This window comes from Benincasa hispida, unplaced genomic scaffold, assembly GCF_009727055.1.
Source record: "Benincasa hispida cultivar B227 unplaced genomic scaffold, ASM972705v1 Contig159, whole genome shotgun sequence".
Classification (NCBI taxonomy): domain Eukaryota; kingdom Viridiplantae; phylum Streptophyta; class Magnoliopsida; order Cucurbitales; family Cucurbitaceae; genus Benincasa; species Benincasa hispida.
The window spans coordinates 278,872-293,703 of record NW_024064153.1 but is presented as its reverse complement, the minus strand read 5'-3'; the positions used below and the strand labels follow the sequence as shown (position 1 = coordinate 293,703).

The 14,832-nt window shown below is 41.4% G+C and overlaps 1 protein-coding gene across 7 annotated transcripts in view; it reads right to left on the bottom strand.

Annotated features, from left to right (window-relative positions):
* The window catches only part of LOC120068939, a 54,184-nt gene extending 40,002 nt beyond the window's left edge, over positions 1-14,182 (bottom strand). For 6 of the 7 annotated variants that reach the window (XR_005479397.1, XR_005479398.1, XR_005479399.1 and 3 more), the window contains exons 1-4: positions 13,743-14,182; positions 13,516-13,574; positions 13,256-13,337; positions 12,119-12,186 (exon numbers count right to left, since the gene is read on the bottom strand). Coding sequence is in view for 1 of the 7 variants with exons in the window: in XM_039020577.1 (XP_038876505.1) it covers positions 12,119-12,186; positions 13,256-13,337; positions 13,516-13,574; positions 13,743-14,057 (524 nt within the window). In the remaining 6 variants the exon portion in view is untranslated. The remainder of the gene's footprint in view (positions 1-12,118; positions 12,187-13,255; positions 13,338-13,515; positions 13,575-13,742) is intronic. The other variant, XM_039020577.1, reaches the window with a different exon arrangement.
* Between the last annotated feature and the right edge of the window lie 650 nt (positions 14,183-14,832).

The following is a 14,832-nucleotide window of genomic DNA, read 5'->3' as shown; positions in this document are numbered from 1 at the left end:
GATACACTACGACGAATTTGTCGATGTATTCGTGAAACACTTGGTTCATATAAGGTACAAAAAGTTGTTGGAGCATTGGTGAGGCCAAAGGGCATCACGAGGAATTCGAAAGCTCCATATCACGTGACACAGGCCGTCTTAGGTTCGTCTCCTTGCAATCGGGCCTGATAATATCCAGACCGTAGGTCCAGCTTTGAGAAATATCTTTAGCAACCGTGAAGCTGATTAAATAAGTCAGTAATGATAAGAAGGGGATATTTGTTGCTGACTGTGAGCTTATTCAAGGCCCAATAGTCGATGCACAACCGGAGGCTCCCATTCTTCTTCTTCTGGAACAGTACTGGGGCTCCGTAAGGGGCCTTCGCCGGTCTGATAAATCCTGCATCTAACAACTCGTCTAACTGTTTCCGGAGTTCGGCAATTTTGGCGGGGCCATCCGATATGCATTCTTGGCAGGCGGCTTTGCCCTTTGGTAACAACTCAATCTCATGGTCAATCTCCTTCGTGGGGGTAAGGACTTGGGCAAGCTTTTCGGCATGACATCCCGATAATCTTCCAAGACAAATAGAACGTCTTGGGGGATCTCCTCTTCAGTGACTCAACTGATTCTATCGGGATGGTTCATGAACGTGGGTTCGTCGTGGGCCAGGCTCTCTTCAATTGGAGGGCTGAGATCATTCTCACCCCATTTGGCTGCTTGATACTGGCTTGGACTACGGTGGGTTGTAAAATCCCGTAATGACTAAACATTTGGCGAGGGGCATTGGTATGACTTTATGTTCACAGTAGGAATTCCCATCCCCAGTTACCACGTCGAAATCATCCATCTTGACAATCACGAATGTCAACGAAGCCCTTCCAGTCTCCTAACTTCACCGGAGTTCTCTTCGCTATCCTCGTAATTGGTAGGGCTGCGGAATTTCACAGCTTTCATCTTCCCTGCATCTCTTTCCCAAGTCAAATTCCAGGCGGCGAGCTTCCGTTTCAGCCATGAAGTTATGGTAGCCCCAGAGTCAACCATAGTTGTTTTTGGCCGATCTTTGGTTTGACCCAAGCGTCCACATACATGAGTCATTTCTCTAGTGGCTCGTCGCTTTCCCATCTTCTTCTGGAGCGCAGATAAGAATTTCAATGCTCCCATCCTGGGATTCTCAATTTCTGCAGCTGGCTCGGTTACCGTCTCCTCCAGTTCAGCCTTGTCCGGAGGTAGAGGCTAACGTGGCTTGAAAAGCATTGAACGCGGTTCGATTTGGACATTCGCCCAACACTGTGTGGTCCTCTACATATGAAACAAGACAGGGGGCGATTGTAATTGTTATGCTGTTGCCGGCGGCCCCCGCCAGTTGTTTCCTAATCTCGGTTGGGATGATTTAACGGTCCTCCTATGTTCTTTGTCTCCTCCCCCAAGTCTGGAGGACAGGAACGACTGTTTCTGTTTTCCCCCATTTGAGGAAGTTGACTGCTTCCTCACATCTTGTGAGTCAGTGCTAAGGTCGTATAGCCGTTCAGCTGCCGCATAGGCAGAAGGAGATCCTGTACTCTCTGTTCCATAATAGTTTTGATTTCGCCCACAGTTTCAGCCCTTCAACAAAAGCAAAAGACTTGTCTTTTTCAGACATATCTCGTATGTCCAACATGAGTCCTGCAAACTGTTTTACGTAGTCCCGAATGTTACCTATTTGGCTTCAGCTCTTGGAGTTTTCGTCGAGCAAGATCTCGACATTTTCAGGGAAGAAACTACGGGCGAAGTTCTTGTTTCAATCTATCCTAAGTATCAATAGTGCAGTGTCCTTTCCTGTATGTCTGTAAATCGTGAAATCTCCACCACAGTTTCGCATCTTCAGCTAGATGCATCGTTGCTAGTGTGACTTTTCGACTCTTCAGTACTGTGTTCGTCGCCTTGAAGTTGCTTCAAAGTCGAAAGATAAAATTTTCCAGGGCTTTCGCTTCTCGCACCCCACGAAGGGCTTCAGTTCTGGGATTTTTATTCTGCTTACTGCTATTGCTCCCCAGATGGGGCTTGGTTCCCTACCGCTTGGATGTGAGATTCACCCTAGCACTCACATCCGCTATCTCGGCTTTGACAACGTCAAGGACCGACCAGACAAATCGCTTACCATCTGAAGTATTGCTTTTTGGGAGCTGTCCAGCTCTTCGACACGCTCCATATGTGGGCACAGAGCCCGAGGAGCTATCGCCTCGTTCAAAAAGCTGCCGGACCGTACTGTTTTGGTCTCGAGGGTCTCTACCCTCATCATCAATTCTCTGACGGGTAATCCGTCTAGGCGGCCTACTACCGCATCAATTCCATCGGCTTTCTCAGCAACTTCTTGTAGCCGAGTCTCTAGGAAACGGACATTATCTGGGACCTCTCTCAGGTAGAGCATTTGCTCTTCCATCTCTACCAATCTGTCCACATAGGACTTGTTCAGGTTCTTCGTCGCCGACATGATCACTGATCTTCCCTCTATAAGCCGACTTGGCTCTGATACCAACTGTCACAATCGCTCTTTCGGAAGCCTTCTCTTAGCGATTGTGCGGCACTTGTTTCCGCTCACGAACAAGTCAGTCAACTCGAATACGGACTGCCGATGGCACACCGAGTGCCTCTTCGCAACCTCCACCCCCGTTTTAGGGAAAACGGTTTTAGAAAACGGGTTTGGAGAAAAGGTTTTCGTAAGAAGTTTTTGTGAGTGTGAATAAAGAAAGAAAGATTGTAGTAGACTAGAAAGCAATAAAGCAACAACAACAGCTTTATAGAGTACTACTCCGGGTATGAGGAAGTGATGGTTAGTCTTATCCCCATATAGTGCATTCTGAACAAAAAGTCAACTGGCGCCCTTGCATATGCAAAAGGGCGAGTGGTCACTTACAATGAAAATGTAAAGAAAGCAAACTAACTAAGCTCCTAATACAATACAAGATATGAAAGTATGCTAGAAGGGGGTTGGATCGGGCATGCGGCCATGGGCAACAGGCCTTGGACAAGCATGACCGTGACACACCGCCTTTATCCATAATCATGGCCCTAACCAAACTAATTTTACCACTCATGCTTAGAAATGTGTCTTCGTTGGGTATCCTCTTCACCAGCGAGGTTATAAATGTTTTCCACCCTTCTTCCCGAAAATACTTCATCTCCATGGATGTAATGTTCCTTGAAGATAAGCCTTTCATCCCCATTAGTTTTCTTCAAGGGGAGAGTACTAGTGAAGAGACTAACTGGTCCACATCTTCAGTCCCTACTGACCTTCCTGAACTCCTTTATGAATCCATCCTGAGTACCCATGACACTATTTTACGCACTAAACAAGTCCTTTGGATAACATACTACAGGAAGAATCTCAAAAAGGAAATGGTGTCCCATATTGCTCCGTCGGCTCCGATCCATAAATCTAAACCAACGCAAGCTCAAGGTACTATTGGCCTTGATAATACTAACTTGTGTGTTGAGGATGATATTGTTGATTTGGCTGAAAATGACAGGAATGATATGTTAGTTCCAGAGAACAACAGGGTTGCAAGCAGTAATGAGACTTCGACAGAAACACAAGAGGGTCAAGAGGGTGAGATTCTTCATCAGGCTGGAAAATGTAATCAAAATCCCATTATAGATGAGGAATCAGACAAATCAGAGGATTATGATATCTCTCTTGACATGCCCATTGCATTGAGAAAGGCCACCAGATCCTGCACCAAGTACCCCATGTATAGCTATATGTCTTACAATAATCTGTCTTCTGAGTTCAGGGCATTCACTGTTAGCCTTGATATAGTAACAATACCGAAAAACATACATATGGCTATGGAAATTCCTGAGAGGAAGACTGCCATCATATATGAGAGCTCTCGAAAAAAATAATATGTGGGACCTTGTTATTCTTCCTAAAGGGCATAAAATAGTTGGGTGCAGGTGGGTGTTCACTTTGAAGTATAAATTAGATGGAACTCTAGACAGGTACAAGGCTAGACTTGTAGCGAAAGGGTATACTCAAACTTATGGGATAGAGTATTCTGAGACTTTCCCCCCTGTAGCAAAGTTAAACATGGTCTGGGTCCTTCTTTCTATTGCAATCAATAAAGATTGACCTCTCCATCAACTTGATGTGAAAAATGCATTTCTGAATGGTGAATTAGAAGAAGAGGTGTATATGAACCCCCAGGCTTTGAAGCTTAGTTTGATCATCAGGTTTGTAAACTCAGGAAGTCTTTGTATGGTTTGAAACAGTCACCGAGAGTGTGGTTCAATAGATTTACTACCTTTGTTAAGTCCCAAGGTTTCACTCAGGGACACTCTGATCACACGTTGTTTACAAAAAGGTTGACATCTGGGAAAATTGTTGTTCTAATTGTGTATGATGATAATATTGTCCTGTCAGGAGATGATGCTGCTGAAAAAGAAAATGGCTTATGAGTTTGAGATCAAAGATCTAGGGAATCTAAAATATTTCCTTGGAATGGAGGTGGTAAGATCAAGGGAAAGGATCTCTGTCTCACAACGGAAATACACTCTTGACCTGTTAAAAGAAATAGGTATGACTGGAGGTAGACCTGTTGACACTCCTATTGAATTCAATACGAAACCGGGAGATTCTGTTGACAAAGTTCCTGTTGATAAAGAGAGGTATCAACGTCTAGTGGAAAAGTTGATTTACTTATCTCACACTAGACCAAATATTTTCTATGTTGTCAGTGTTGTTAGTCAGTTTATGTAGGCACCCTACGAAAAACATGTGGAAGCTGTGAATCGGATTCTAAGATATTTGAAAAGCTCACCAGGTAAAGGTCTGATGTTCAGAAAGACTGACAGGACATGCATTGAGGCCTATACTGACTTTGATTGGGCAGAACCAGTTATTGACAGAAAGTTTGCCTCTGGATATTGTACTTTTTGTTGAAAATAGGGATTTTACCCTAGGGGCATATTTGTCTTTTCCCCTGTACCCTAGGGTTTCCCTTTTTTTCTATTTAAGCTTGTAGTCTCTATGTATAATGTGTATCAAATTCTAATGAGAATTCTTTATCCCGTGGTTTTTTCTCCCTTATTAGGGTTTTTCCACGTAACTTTATGTGTGCTATTTTTCTATCTCCACTCTGTCTTTTTCATCATGGTTTAGAGCATAGAAACGAAACCCTGGTCACCATTGAGGAAAACCCAATGGGAGAATCCCAATTACCAGTATGTGAAACCAATGGTATAGATATAGCCATTGTTATCCAAAATGCCATCGATCGTTATTTTCAATCCGTTCTTCCACACCTTCAACGTGACAATCAACCGACCAGAGCCGATCAGCTTCGTGACAACGTGACCACAGCGCCATTAATCGGTGTAGCAGATCATCCGAGCAGCCATTTCCAGCAACAGACGATCGACACCTTGCGGCAGATCCCTTCCGTGCCGCGTAGTTCGGGTTCGACGCAGCTTCAGCCGGTCGATACCTTCCAGGTCATGCAGCTCCAGACCGGCGCAATCCCTCACGTGCGGTCCAGTCGATCGACGCTCTCTGGCCAGTTCCAGCCGCTGCAACCAATCGGCGCGAATCCATCAGGTATCTCTCACTCGATCGGCACTGGTCCCACAACCGCTGCCGAACCGAAGACCTCTGACCGACGCCGCCTTCAATATTGTTGGAGCTGGTCCGAGCCACAGCAGGTCTCATCAGCCAAACCAGCCGAGAATTGATCAACCAGTGGCTGCCACTTCATCAACCGAAATCCTCTGTTCCAGCCGGATTCGAATAGTAGTTTGGGTCAATCGTCACCGGTCATCGGTGGGTTCGAAGGTGGGGAATCATCGTCTCACCATCGAGATCAAGAGAGTATAATTCAAAACCAGTTTACTCAATTACAAGTCCAGATCAAGCAGCAAAATGAGATATTCCAGCAACAGATAGCTGCCATTGGGGAAGCACTGGGATCAACATCCAGTGCCCAACCAGATCTAAACCCGAATCAACATAATTATGCTGGAAATTCGGTAACCTCCTTTCCTATCTCATCTTCAAATTTATTTTCTGAAGCAATAGGAAATTCTGCTAGCTTTATTGTAGAAGAAAAGTTAAATGGTGATAATTATTTTTCCTGGTCCCAATCCATTAAAATGGCCCTTGAAGGTCGTCACAAATTCGGGTATCTGACGGGTGAGATACCAAAGCTAAGACCAGGCGACCCCCAAGAACGAATATGGATGGGAGAAGACTCTCTACTTCGGTCTATTTTGGCAGGGAGTATGGAGCCTCAGATTAGGAAACCCTTACCATATGCCGCCACGGCTCGAGACATTTGGGAGGCAGTCCAAAAGCTTTACTCCAAAAGATAGGACGCTTCCCGGTTATATACCTTACGCAAGCAAGTCCATGAGTGTAAGCAGGGGCAATGGATGTTACAGCCTACTTTAATAAATTGTCGCTTCTCTGGGAAATGGATTTATGTCATGAGATGATCTGAAATTGTCCATGTGGAGGAGTCTTGCATTATCAGTATGAGGAAACTGATCGAGTATACGATTTCCTTGCCGGGCTGAACTCTAAGTTTGATGCAGTACGGAGTCGTATACTGGGAACCCGCCCAATACCATCCCTAATGGAGGTTTGCTCTGAAGTACGTCTCGAGGAAGACAAGTCCAAGGCAATGAATAATACACTGGTGTCGTCGACAGATTTCGTTGCCTTCAAAACCTCAGGTCCTGTCCATGATAAACAGAACAGTAAGCCGACTCTAGTGTGAACATTGCAAGAAGCCCTGGCACATGAAAGATCAGTGCTAGAAGTTGCATGGCCGTCCGCTGAATGGTAAAAAACGACAGTCGGGTCGAGCACTGGTAGGTGAATCAGCAACTGGAGGTCTGCAATCTCAGAATTAGGAAAACAGTCAGAGCACTTCTAGTACAGTGGGAGTAAGTGCAATCGCTCAATCAGGTACCCTTCACTCCTTTGGCCTTGTTAGTATAACTGGTAGTAAACCGTGGATTTTAGATTCAGGGGCTACAGACCACTTGACCGGTTCTTCCGACTAGTTTCTTTCATATCAACCAAGTGCTAGGAATGAGAGGATCAGAATTGCTGATGGGTCCTTTGCCCCTGTTGCCAGAAAAGGACATTTGTCACACTTTGAGGGCTTAGTTCGTCAAGATGTGTTGCAAATGCCTAAAATCTCTTACAACCTTTTATCTGTTAGTAAAATTACAAGAGATTTGAGATGTCGAGTTATTTTCTCACCCGAAGTTGTTGTTTTTCAGGATCTGAACTCGGAGACGACGATTGGCACTGCCCGGCATGATAGGGGGCTCTATTTCTTCATGGAAGAAGCTTCATCTAGGATATTTGATAGGACTAGTTTACTTTCATATGTGATAGGACTAGTTTACTTTCATCTCATTTTTCTATTTCTGAAACTGATTATATGCTATGGCACTATCGCCTTGGGCATCCTAGTTTCCATTATATGAATTCCTCATCTTTTCCACAATGTTAATCTTTCTAAATTAAATTGTGATGTGTGTGTCCAAGCCAAACAGCCTCGTGCATCATTAAAACTTCAACCTTATAAGCCTTCCAAACCATTCACCCTCTTCCATAGCGACGTTTGGAATCCGTCACCTGTTACTACCGCCACTGGCAAATGGTGGTTTGTAACCCTTTATTGACGACCATACTAGGTTAACTTGGGTTTTTCTTCTAACAGACAAATCCGAAGTCACATCAGTCTTCCAACAGTTTTATTGCTCTATAGAAACCCAATTCAATGCAAAAATCGCTATCCTTCATAGTGACAATGGTCAGGAATACTTTAATAATTCCTTTAGGGAATTCTTAATCTCTAAAGGAATCGTCCATCAGAGCTCCTGTGTGTACACTCCCCAACAAAATGGAGTGGTCGAACGAAAAAACCGTCACCTTATCAAAGTTGCTCGGTCCCTTATGTTGTCAACTTCTCTCCCGTCCTATTTGTGGGGAGATGTTGTTTTGACAACAGCTCATCTGATAAATCGAATGTCGTCCCGGGTTCTAAAATTTCAAACCCCCTTAGATTGCTTCAAAGAGTCCTACCCTAATAACTGGCTTATTTCTGATGTTTCCCTTCGGATGTTTGGGTGCATCGTGTTCATCCATACTCATGGTTCTAACTGAACCAAGTTTACTCCTCGTGCCCAGAAATGTGTCTTTGTGGGATACCCTCTTCATCAACGTGGGTACAAGTATTACCATCCTTCCCGAAAGTATTTTGTCTCAATGGATGTGACATTCTTTGAAGATCATCTTTTCTTTCCCAATAGTTCTCTTCAGGGGGAGAATACTAGTGAAGAAACCAATTGGGGCCCAAGTCTGTCCATCTTACCTGAACCTATTCTTGACATAAGTATCAACAAACCCATTCTGCCTACTGAACAAGTCTCATGGATCCCATATTATAGGAGGAATCTCAGAAAGGAAAGTGTTGCTTGTTATTTCTCCGGCTCCAGTCCTGAGTTAGAACAGGTATCAGTTCTAGGTACTAGTACTTCTATTCCTGACAATGGTAACATTTATGTTGAAACTGATGCTTGTGTTGAAAATGATGAGAGCAAAGACAGGAGAGACAATGATAGCATGAATGAGTGCACCAAGAACAATGTGACTGAGGCAGGTAGTGATAATTGTGGGACATTTGTTCCAGTAGAGAACACTGTTGAAAGTGGAAAAGATATGTCAGAGCGTGAGACCCATGAGCGGGAGGTTGAGTGCAGTAGGGAGTCTGAGGAGGATAAAGACTGTGATGCATCCCTTGACCTCCCTATTGCCTTGAGGAAAGGTACCAGATCATGTACAAAGTACCCACTGTAGAGTTACTTGTCTTATAGCAACTTGTCTCCAGGGTTCAAGACCCTCACTACGAGCCTAGACACAGTTGTAATACCGAACAGTATACACACAGCAATGGAGATTCTCAAATGGAAAGCCGCAATCATGGAAGAAATGGGGGCGCTTGAGAAAAATAATACGTGGGACCAAGTTACTCTTCCAAATGGACACAAAGCAGTTGGATGTAAATGGGTGTTCATGGTTAAGTATAGGCTCGATGGAATGATTGATAGGTACAAGGCCCGATTAGTTGTCAGAGGTTTTACTCAGACCTTCAGAGTTGATTATTCCGCGACTTTCAACAATAGCAAAGTTGAATACAGTACGGGTTCTGCTCTCAGTTGCAGTTAACAAAGACTGACCTTGATGTGAGAATGCTTTTCTTAACAGAGAGTTGGAGGAAGAAGTCTACATGAGTCCTCCCCCAGGATTAGAGAAACAGTTCAATCACCGAGTATGTAGACTAAAGAAGTCCTTGTATGGGTTAAAACAGTCCCCAAGTGCCTGGTTTGGCAGATTCACTACCTTTGTAAAGTCACAAGGGTATAGTCAGGGACACTCATATCACACTCTCTTCACAAAGAGGCCAGTATCCGGGAAGCTTGCAATTTTGATTGTGTATGTAGATGATATTGTCATTTCAGGTGATGATGCTTCAGAGATTGACCGCTTAAAGACGAAAATGGCTGAGGAATTTGAAATCAAGGACCTTGGAAAGCTGAGGTACTTTCTTGGAATGAAAGTGGCTCGATCGAGAGAAGGGATTTCGGTTTCTCAACGGAAATATACTCTGGATTTGCTTATGGAGACAGGTATGACAGGCTGCAAACCAGTTGATACCCCTATGGAAGTGAATGCTAAGCTAAGTAATGTGAGTGACAGTGTACCAGTTAATAAGGAGAGATATCAGCGGCTTGTTGGGAATCTGATCTATCTCTCTCATACTAGACTCGACATTTCATATGCGGTTAGCGTAGTTAGTCAGTTTATGCAGTCTCCTTACGAAGAACATATGAGGGCAGTGGAACGCATCCTGAGGTATTTGAAAACATCTCCAGGTAGAAGATTGATGTTCAGAAAATCCGATAGATGGTGCATCGAGGCATACACAGATGCAGATTTGGCAGGTTCTGTGGTAGACAGAAAGTTGACATCAGGATATTGTATCTTCGTATGGGGTAACCTTGTCACATGGAGGAGTAAGAAACACGGGGTAGTTGCTAGAAGTAGTACCGAAGCCGAGTACAGGGCCATGAGTCTGGGGATATGTGAGGAAATTTGGCTAGAAAAGGTTCTAAGTGATCTTGATCAAGGTCACAATGGTCTGATGAAACTCTATTGTGATAACAAAGCCGCACTAGGCATAGCAAACAATCCAGTACAGCATGACAGAACAAAGTATGTGGAGATTGATCGGCATTTCATCAAGGAGAAGCTTGACAGTGGCAACGTTTGTGTCCCTATATTCCATCCAGTTAACAGATTGCAGACGTCCTGACAAAGGGGCTGCCCAGATAATTGTTTGACTCTTGTATTAGCAAGTTGGGTCTCATTGATATCTACACCCCAACTTGGGGGAGAGTGTTGAAAATAGGGTTTTTACCCTAAGGGCATATTTGTCTTTTCTACTGTACCCTAGGGTTTCCTTTTTTTTTTTTTCTATTTAAGCTTGTAGTCTCTGTGTATACTTTGTATCAAATTCTAATAAGAATTCTTTATCCTGTGGTTTTTTCTCCCTTATTAGGGTTTTCCATGTAACTATGTGTGTGCTATTTTTCTATCTCTACTCTGTCTTTTTCTTCATCACTTTTGCATGGGGTAACCTAGTTACTTGGAGAAGTAAGAAGCAAAGAGTTGTTGCTAGAAGCAATGTTGAAGCTGAATACAGAGCTATGAATTTGGGAATCTATGAAGAAATTTGGTTGAAGAAGTTCTATCTGATCTACACTAAGACAGTGTTCTATAAAGCTCTATTGTGATAATAAAGCGGCTATAAGCGTAGCCAATAATCCTGTACAACATGATAGAATGAAATATGTGGAGATTGACAGACACTTTATAAAAGAGAAACTGGACAATGACAGTATCTATATTCCGTATATTCCACCTAGTCAACAAGTTGTTGATGTTCTCATCAAAGGGTTACTCAGGCAAAGTTTAGACTCGTGTTAGCAAGTTGGGTTTGATTTACATCTACACCCCAACTTGAGGGGGAGTATTGGAAATAAGGGATTTTGTTGATAGCTTATAGTCTCAAGGGTATTTTAGTATTTTACTTTACCCTAGGTTTATTTCCTTTTTCATTTTAGGGCTTGCTAGAGCCTATAAATATGACTTCTATTGTAACTTTCAGTGTGTGTTAAAAATAATAAAAGAGACTTTCTACTGTAGTTTTTTCTCCTTGTACTAGGGTTTTCCACGTAAACCTTGTGTGCTCTATCTCTATATTTTAATAGTATCTTTAAGCAATAGTTTTTTTTCATTCTCTTAATGAAAAGTGTGGTATCTTGTTAAAAAAAGATTCTTCATGCCTTCCTTGGAATATTTCTTGTGAATGGATCTTAAAGGAAGAAGAAATAGATGATTTATTCTCTTCTTACAGATCTGGAAGTTGCCAAGTAAAATAATCACGATGAATTAAGGAGCTGGCTTTGGAATCCTCTGGTGTGTTCTTAAGTAAATCTTTAACACAACAAAACTGGGTGTTTTCGAATAACACCGAGAGCAATGTATTTCACTTTTTTTTTTTTTCCCAAAAAGGGCAATGTATTTCATCTTCTCACTAGGATTAACTTGCCTCCAAGATCACACCTTATGTGGATCAATGTAGTCAAAGCTTTAATTTCAGAGATATGTCTAATTTTTTTAGGCTTTTATTTGCAGGAATATGTCTGAATTAGGAAGCTTTTATATTTTACCTTTGAACCTTTTTTTTACTTTCAGAGCATAGCCTCTATCCATTTCTTCAATGATAATCATGCTGCTATAAATATCACAAAAAATCTAGCTCTTCATGATTGTATGAAATATATTAAATTGATTACATTTCCTTGAAGAGAAAAAGTTTGCAGCTCTCTCATTTGAACACCTACATAGCTTCATACCATAAAAACCCTTACCAAAGCTCTTCCAAGACCCAAAGTTTGAAGACTTGAAGACCAACTGATATTCATTCATTGTTATTTGCTTACTAAGGCAATATTATTTGTTAACTGTCACGACGTGAAATACCACTTTAACACGATGAAGGATTTCAGTATGAATACATTGCTCACCCCCATTTTGTCTTGCTTTTAGCAACCTGACCATCCAATTGAAACACCACATATGGATCGCTCGTTCCCTGAAAGCATGTCAAAATGAGGAACAAATACAATCAAATAGGAAATACAAAGAACGTAAAGCATTAGAAGTCTATAAAGAAGACCACGGTAGTAATTGGTCAAGAAAAGATCTAGCAGTTGTCATTTACTGTGCCTTTTGTTTAGTAGGGATAGATGTCTTGAGTTATCCTTAAGATCATTCTATTTAGTTCTAAGTTTGGGTTTAAAGTGGTGCAATAGAACTTAAGTTTTAGTTTTTTTATTTTTTTTGTATGGTTGGTATGGTTCTGTAATTTTCCATTTCATCAGTGAAAAAAATATGTTTATCACTAAAATAAATAAAATAAGATAAACAATAAGTGGTGATTGTATAAAGTTGAGACATTTCTTTAAAAAAAATGTTTTTCTTCTCACCTGTGGGGGGGGCAGGGGTAAGAAAGGGACGAGCTCTTTATCAGAACACTTTGATAATAGTTAAGTGATACTGATGGTAAGGATTGTGCCTTGTTTTGTGTTGGAGATCAAAAGAAACAATGAAAAATTTAGAAGAAAAAGAATAACAAGCTCTTTCTCCTTTTTCTTTAACAAGAAACAACTTCTCATTAATATAATGAAAAGGAATAAGTGTTTAAGGGTTAAAAACTCTTAAAGTGAGTGCAAAAAAAAATATTTCTATTCGTTTCTTTCCAAACTTCCTAGAAAGATGGCGTCAATCAAAGACGATTTTGGCTTTGTCCCTGTTTCAGAACCAATGGCAGAAATGTAAAGAAGCCAGAAATGCTAACACAATTCCCCAAATGGTTGACATGGAAGAAGAGATGATTATGGTCTGCTCAAGCCATTTGGGGAACTGTGTCAGCATTTCTGGCTTTTTCCTTCACATAAAGCAATCTCAGTCATTCTGGGTTTAGGTGAAACGGTGAAAGAGCTTGCATTTTTTTCATAATTATGTTTTCCGATGAGGAGGAACCACTACAAAATTTAATTTTTCCTAAAACCCTGCTTTACCACGGAAGTTAGAAAATTAAAACTAAATTTCATATGGCAAAAAAGAACAAAAAATGATAATAATAAGGGGAAAGGAGTTACCCACGGATCCATTGCAGGTAAATCAATGCCCTTCTTCAATTTTATGAACAGTTGACCATCATATATCTCTCGAACAAATGACCTGCATTTGGATTCATGAATAAAAATTGGCACGTCCAATGTTGAAGTCAAAAGAACTTATATGCATTCAATAGCAAAAACAATTACGAGTTCAGGAAGACCAATATGCAACTAAAACATCCAAGACTTCCTTCTGCACAATTTTCGTCAATTTAAAGTTTATTATAGCAATTACATACTCTGAAAGATATACAGTCGTACAGCCTGCAGCATCAACTTCACGCTTCCCAAAATTTTCCTATACCAAAAAAAGGAAAAATATATAAATAAAAGATCACAAAAAATTTCAAACAATATCTTTCATCGAACTTAAACACTAAAATGCATCTTCATAACCCTCTCCTAATAAACAAAAAATGATACCAACAACAACAAAAATAAACGAAGTAAGCAGTAATCAAATTACAGGGGGGCTAGTGTATGCTTCAAACGCGAAACCGGCAAGAATAACGGCGAGATTGATATCAAAGGGCCGTCGTTCAGTTTCTTCTAGGAGAGGTAAATTTTCAACTTCGGTCCCTGATCTGCAGAAGCAAGGAAAAGAGGATACGCCGAGGCGACCCTTATGATTTACCCGGAAAGTTAAAACCCTAGGTTTCCGAGAAAACTTGGGTCTTCGGCGGGAGGGGAGAAGATTTCGGGTCCAATGGAGGTTGGGAATGGGTGTGGAGAGAGAAGAATTGTAGTGAAGATGGCTGTGGTTGTGGAGAAGAAAAGCCATGGAAGCAGCTAGCAGAGAGGGAAGAGGCTGTGTGGAGGAATTTGAAGGAACTTTGCGTACGCCAACTGAACACTGAGTGAAGTCCAGAAGCCAACGGTCATTCTAGAGCGCGCCCATTTTAACTAATTCTTTTAGTAATAATGTTCGGGGGCCTTTTTCTTATTTTTATAACAGGGTTTTTTCTTTTTCCTCGCTAGAAATGCGGGGATTTTTGGATGGAAGATCCAAATTTAAAAACATGAGATTTATTCTGCCTTTTGAAAATGATTTTTTTTTTTACCTTTGTTGACATCAAATTTGGGTAAAATTATCAAAACGAAACTCCTGCATGCACGTGGTTTGGCTCTCTCATTTTCTCTTCTCTTATTTTCTAGCTCTCTCGTTTTCTTTCCTCTAACAGATCACTTCCTCTCTCTTTTTCTCTTAAAGTTTTGCTCTTCGACACTTGGTCTTGCTCCATGCTCGATCTCGTTTTTTGGCTCTTGCTATGCAAACACAACGAAAAAGAGGGAGAGAAGAAGAAATCAGTCAAAAAAGAAACGTGTGGACTCATTGGAGAAGATTAATGGTACAATTTTATGGAGAAAATTTGTAAGAAGGGTTTTTTTTAGGGATCCAAATGAAAATTAGTTATGAGTTTTAAATTGAGGGAAATTTGGTCTTCTGCTTACGTCAGCGACATTTGAAATTTCCACTTTGACCCCAACTTTATGCTCCTTCATTCTTTTTTAGTCTACAACTTTCTTTTTTCTTTTTAAATCTAATTTACAACTTA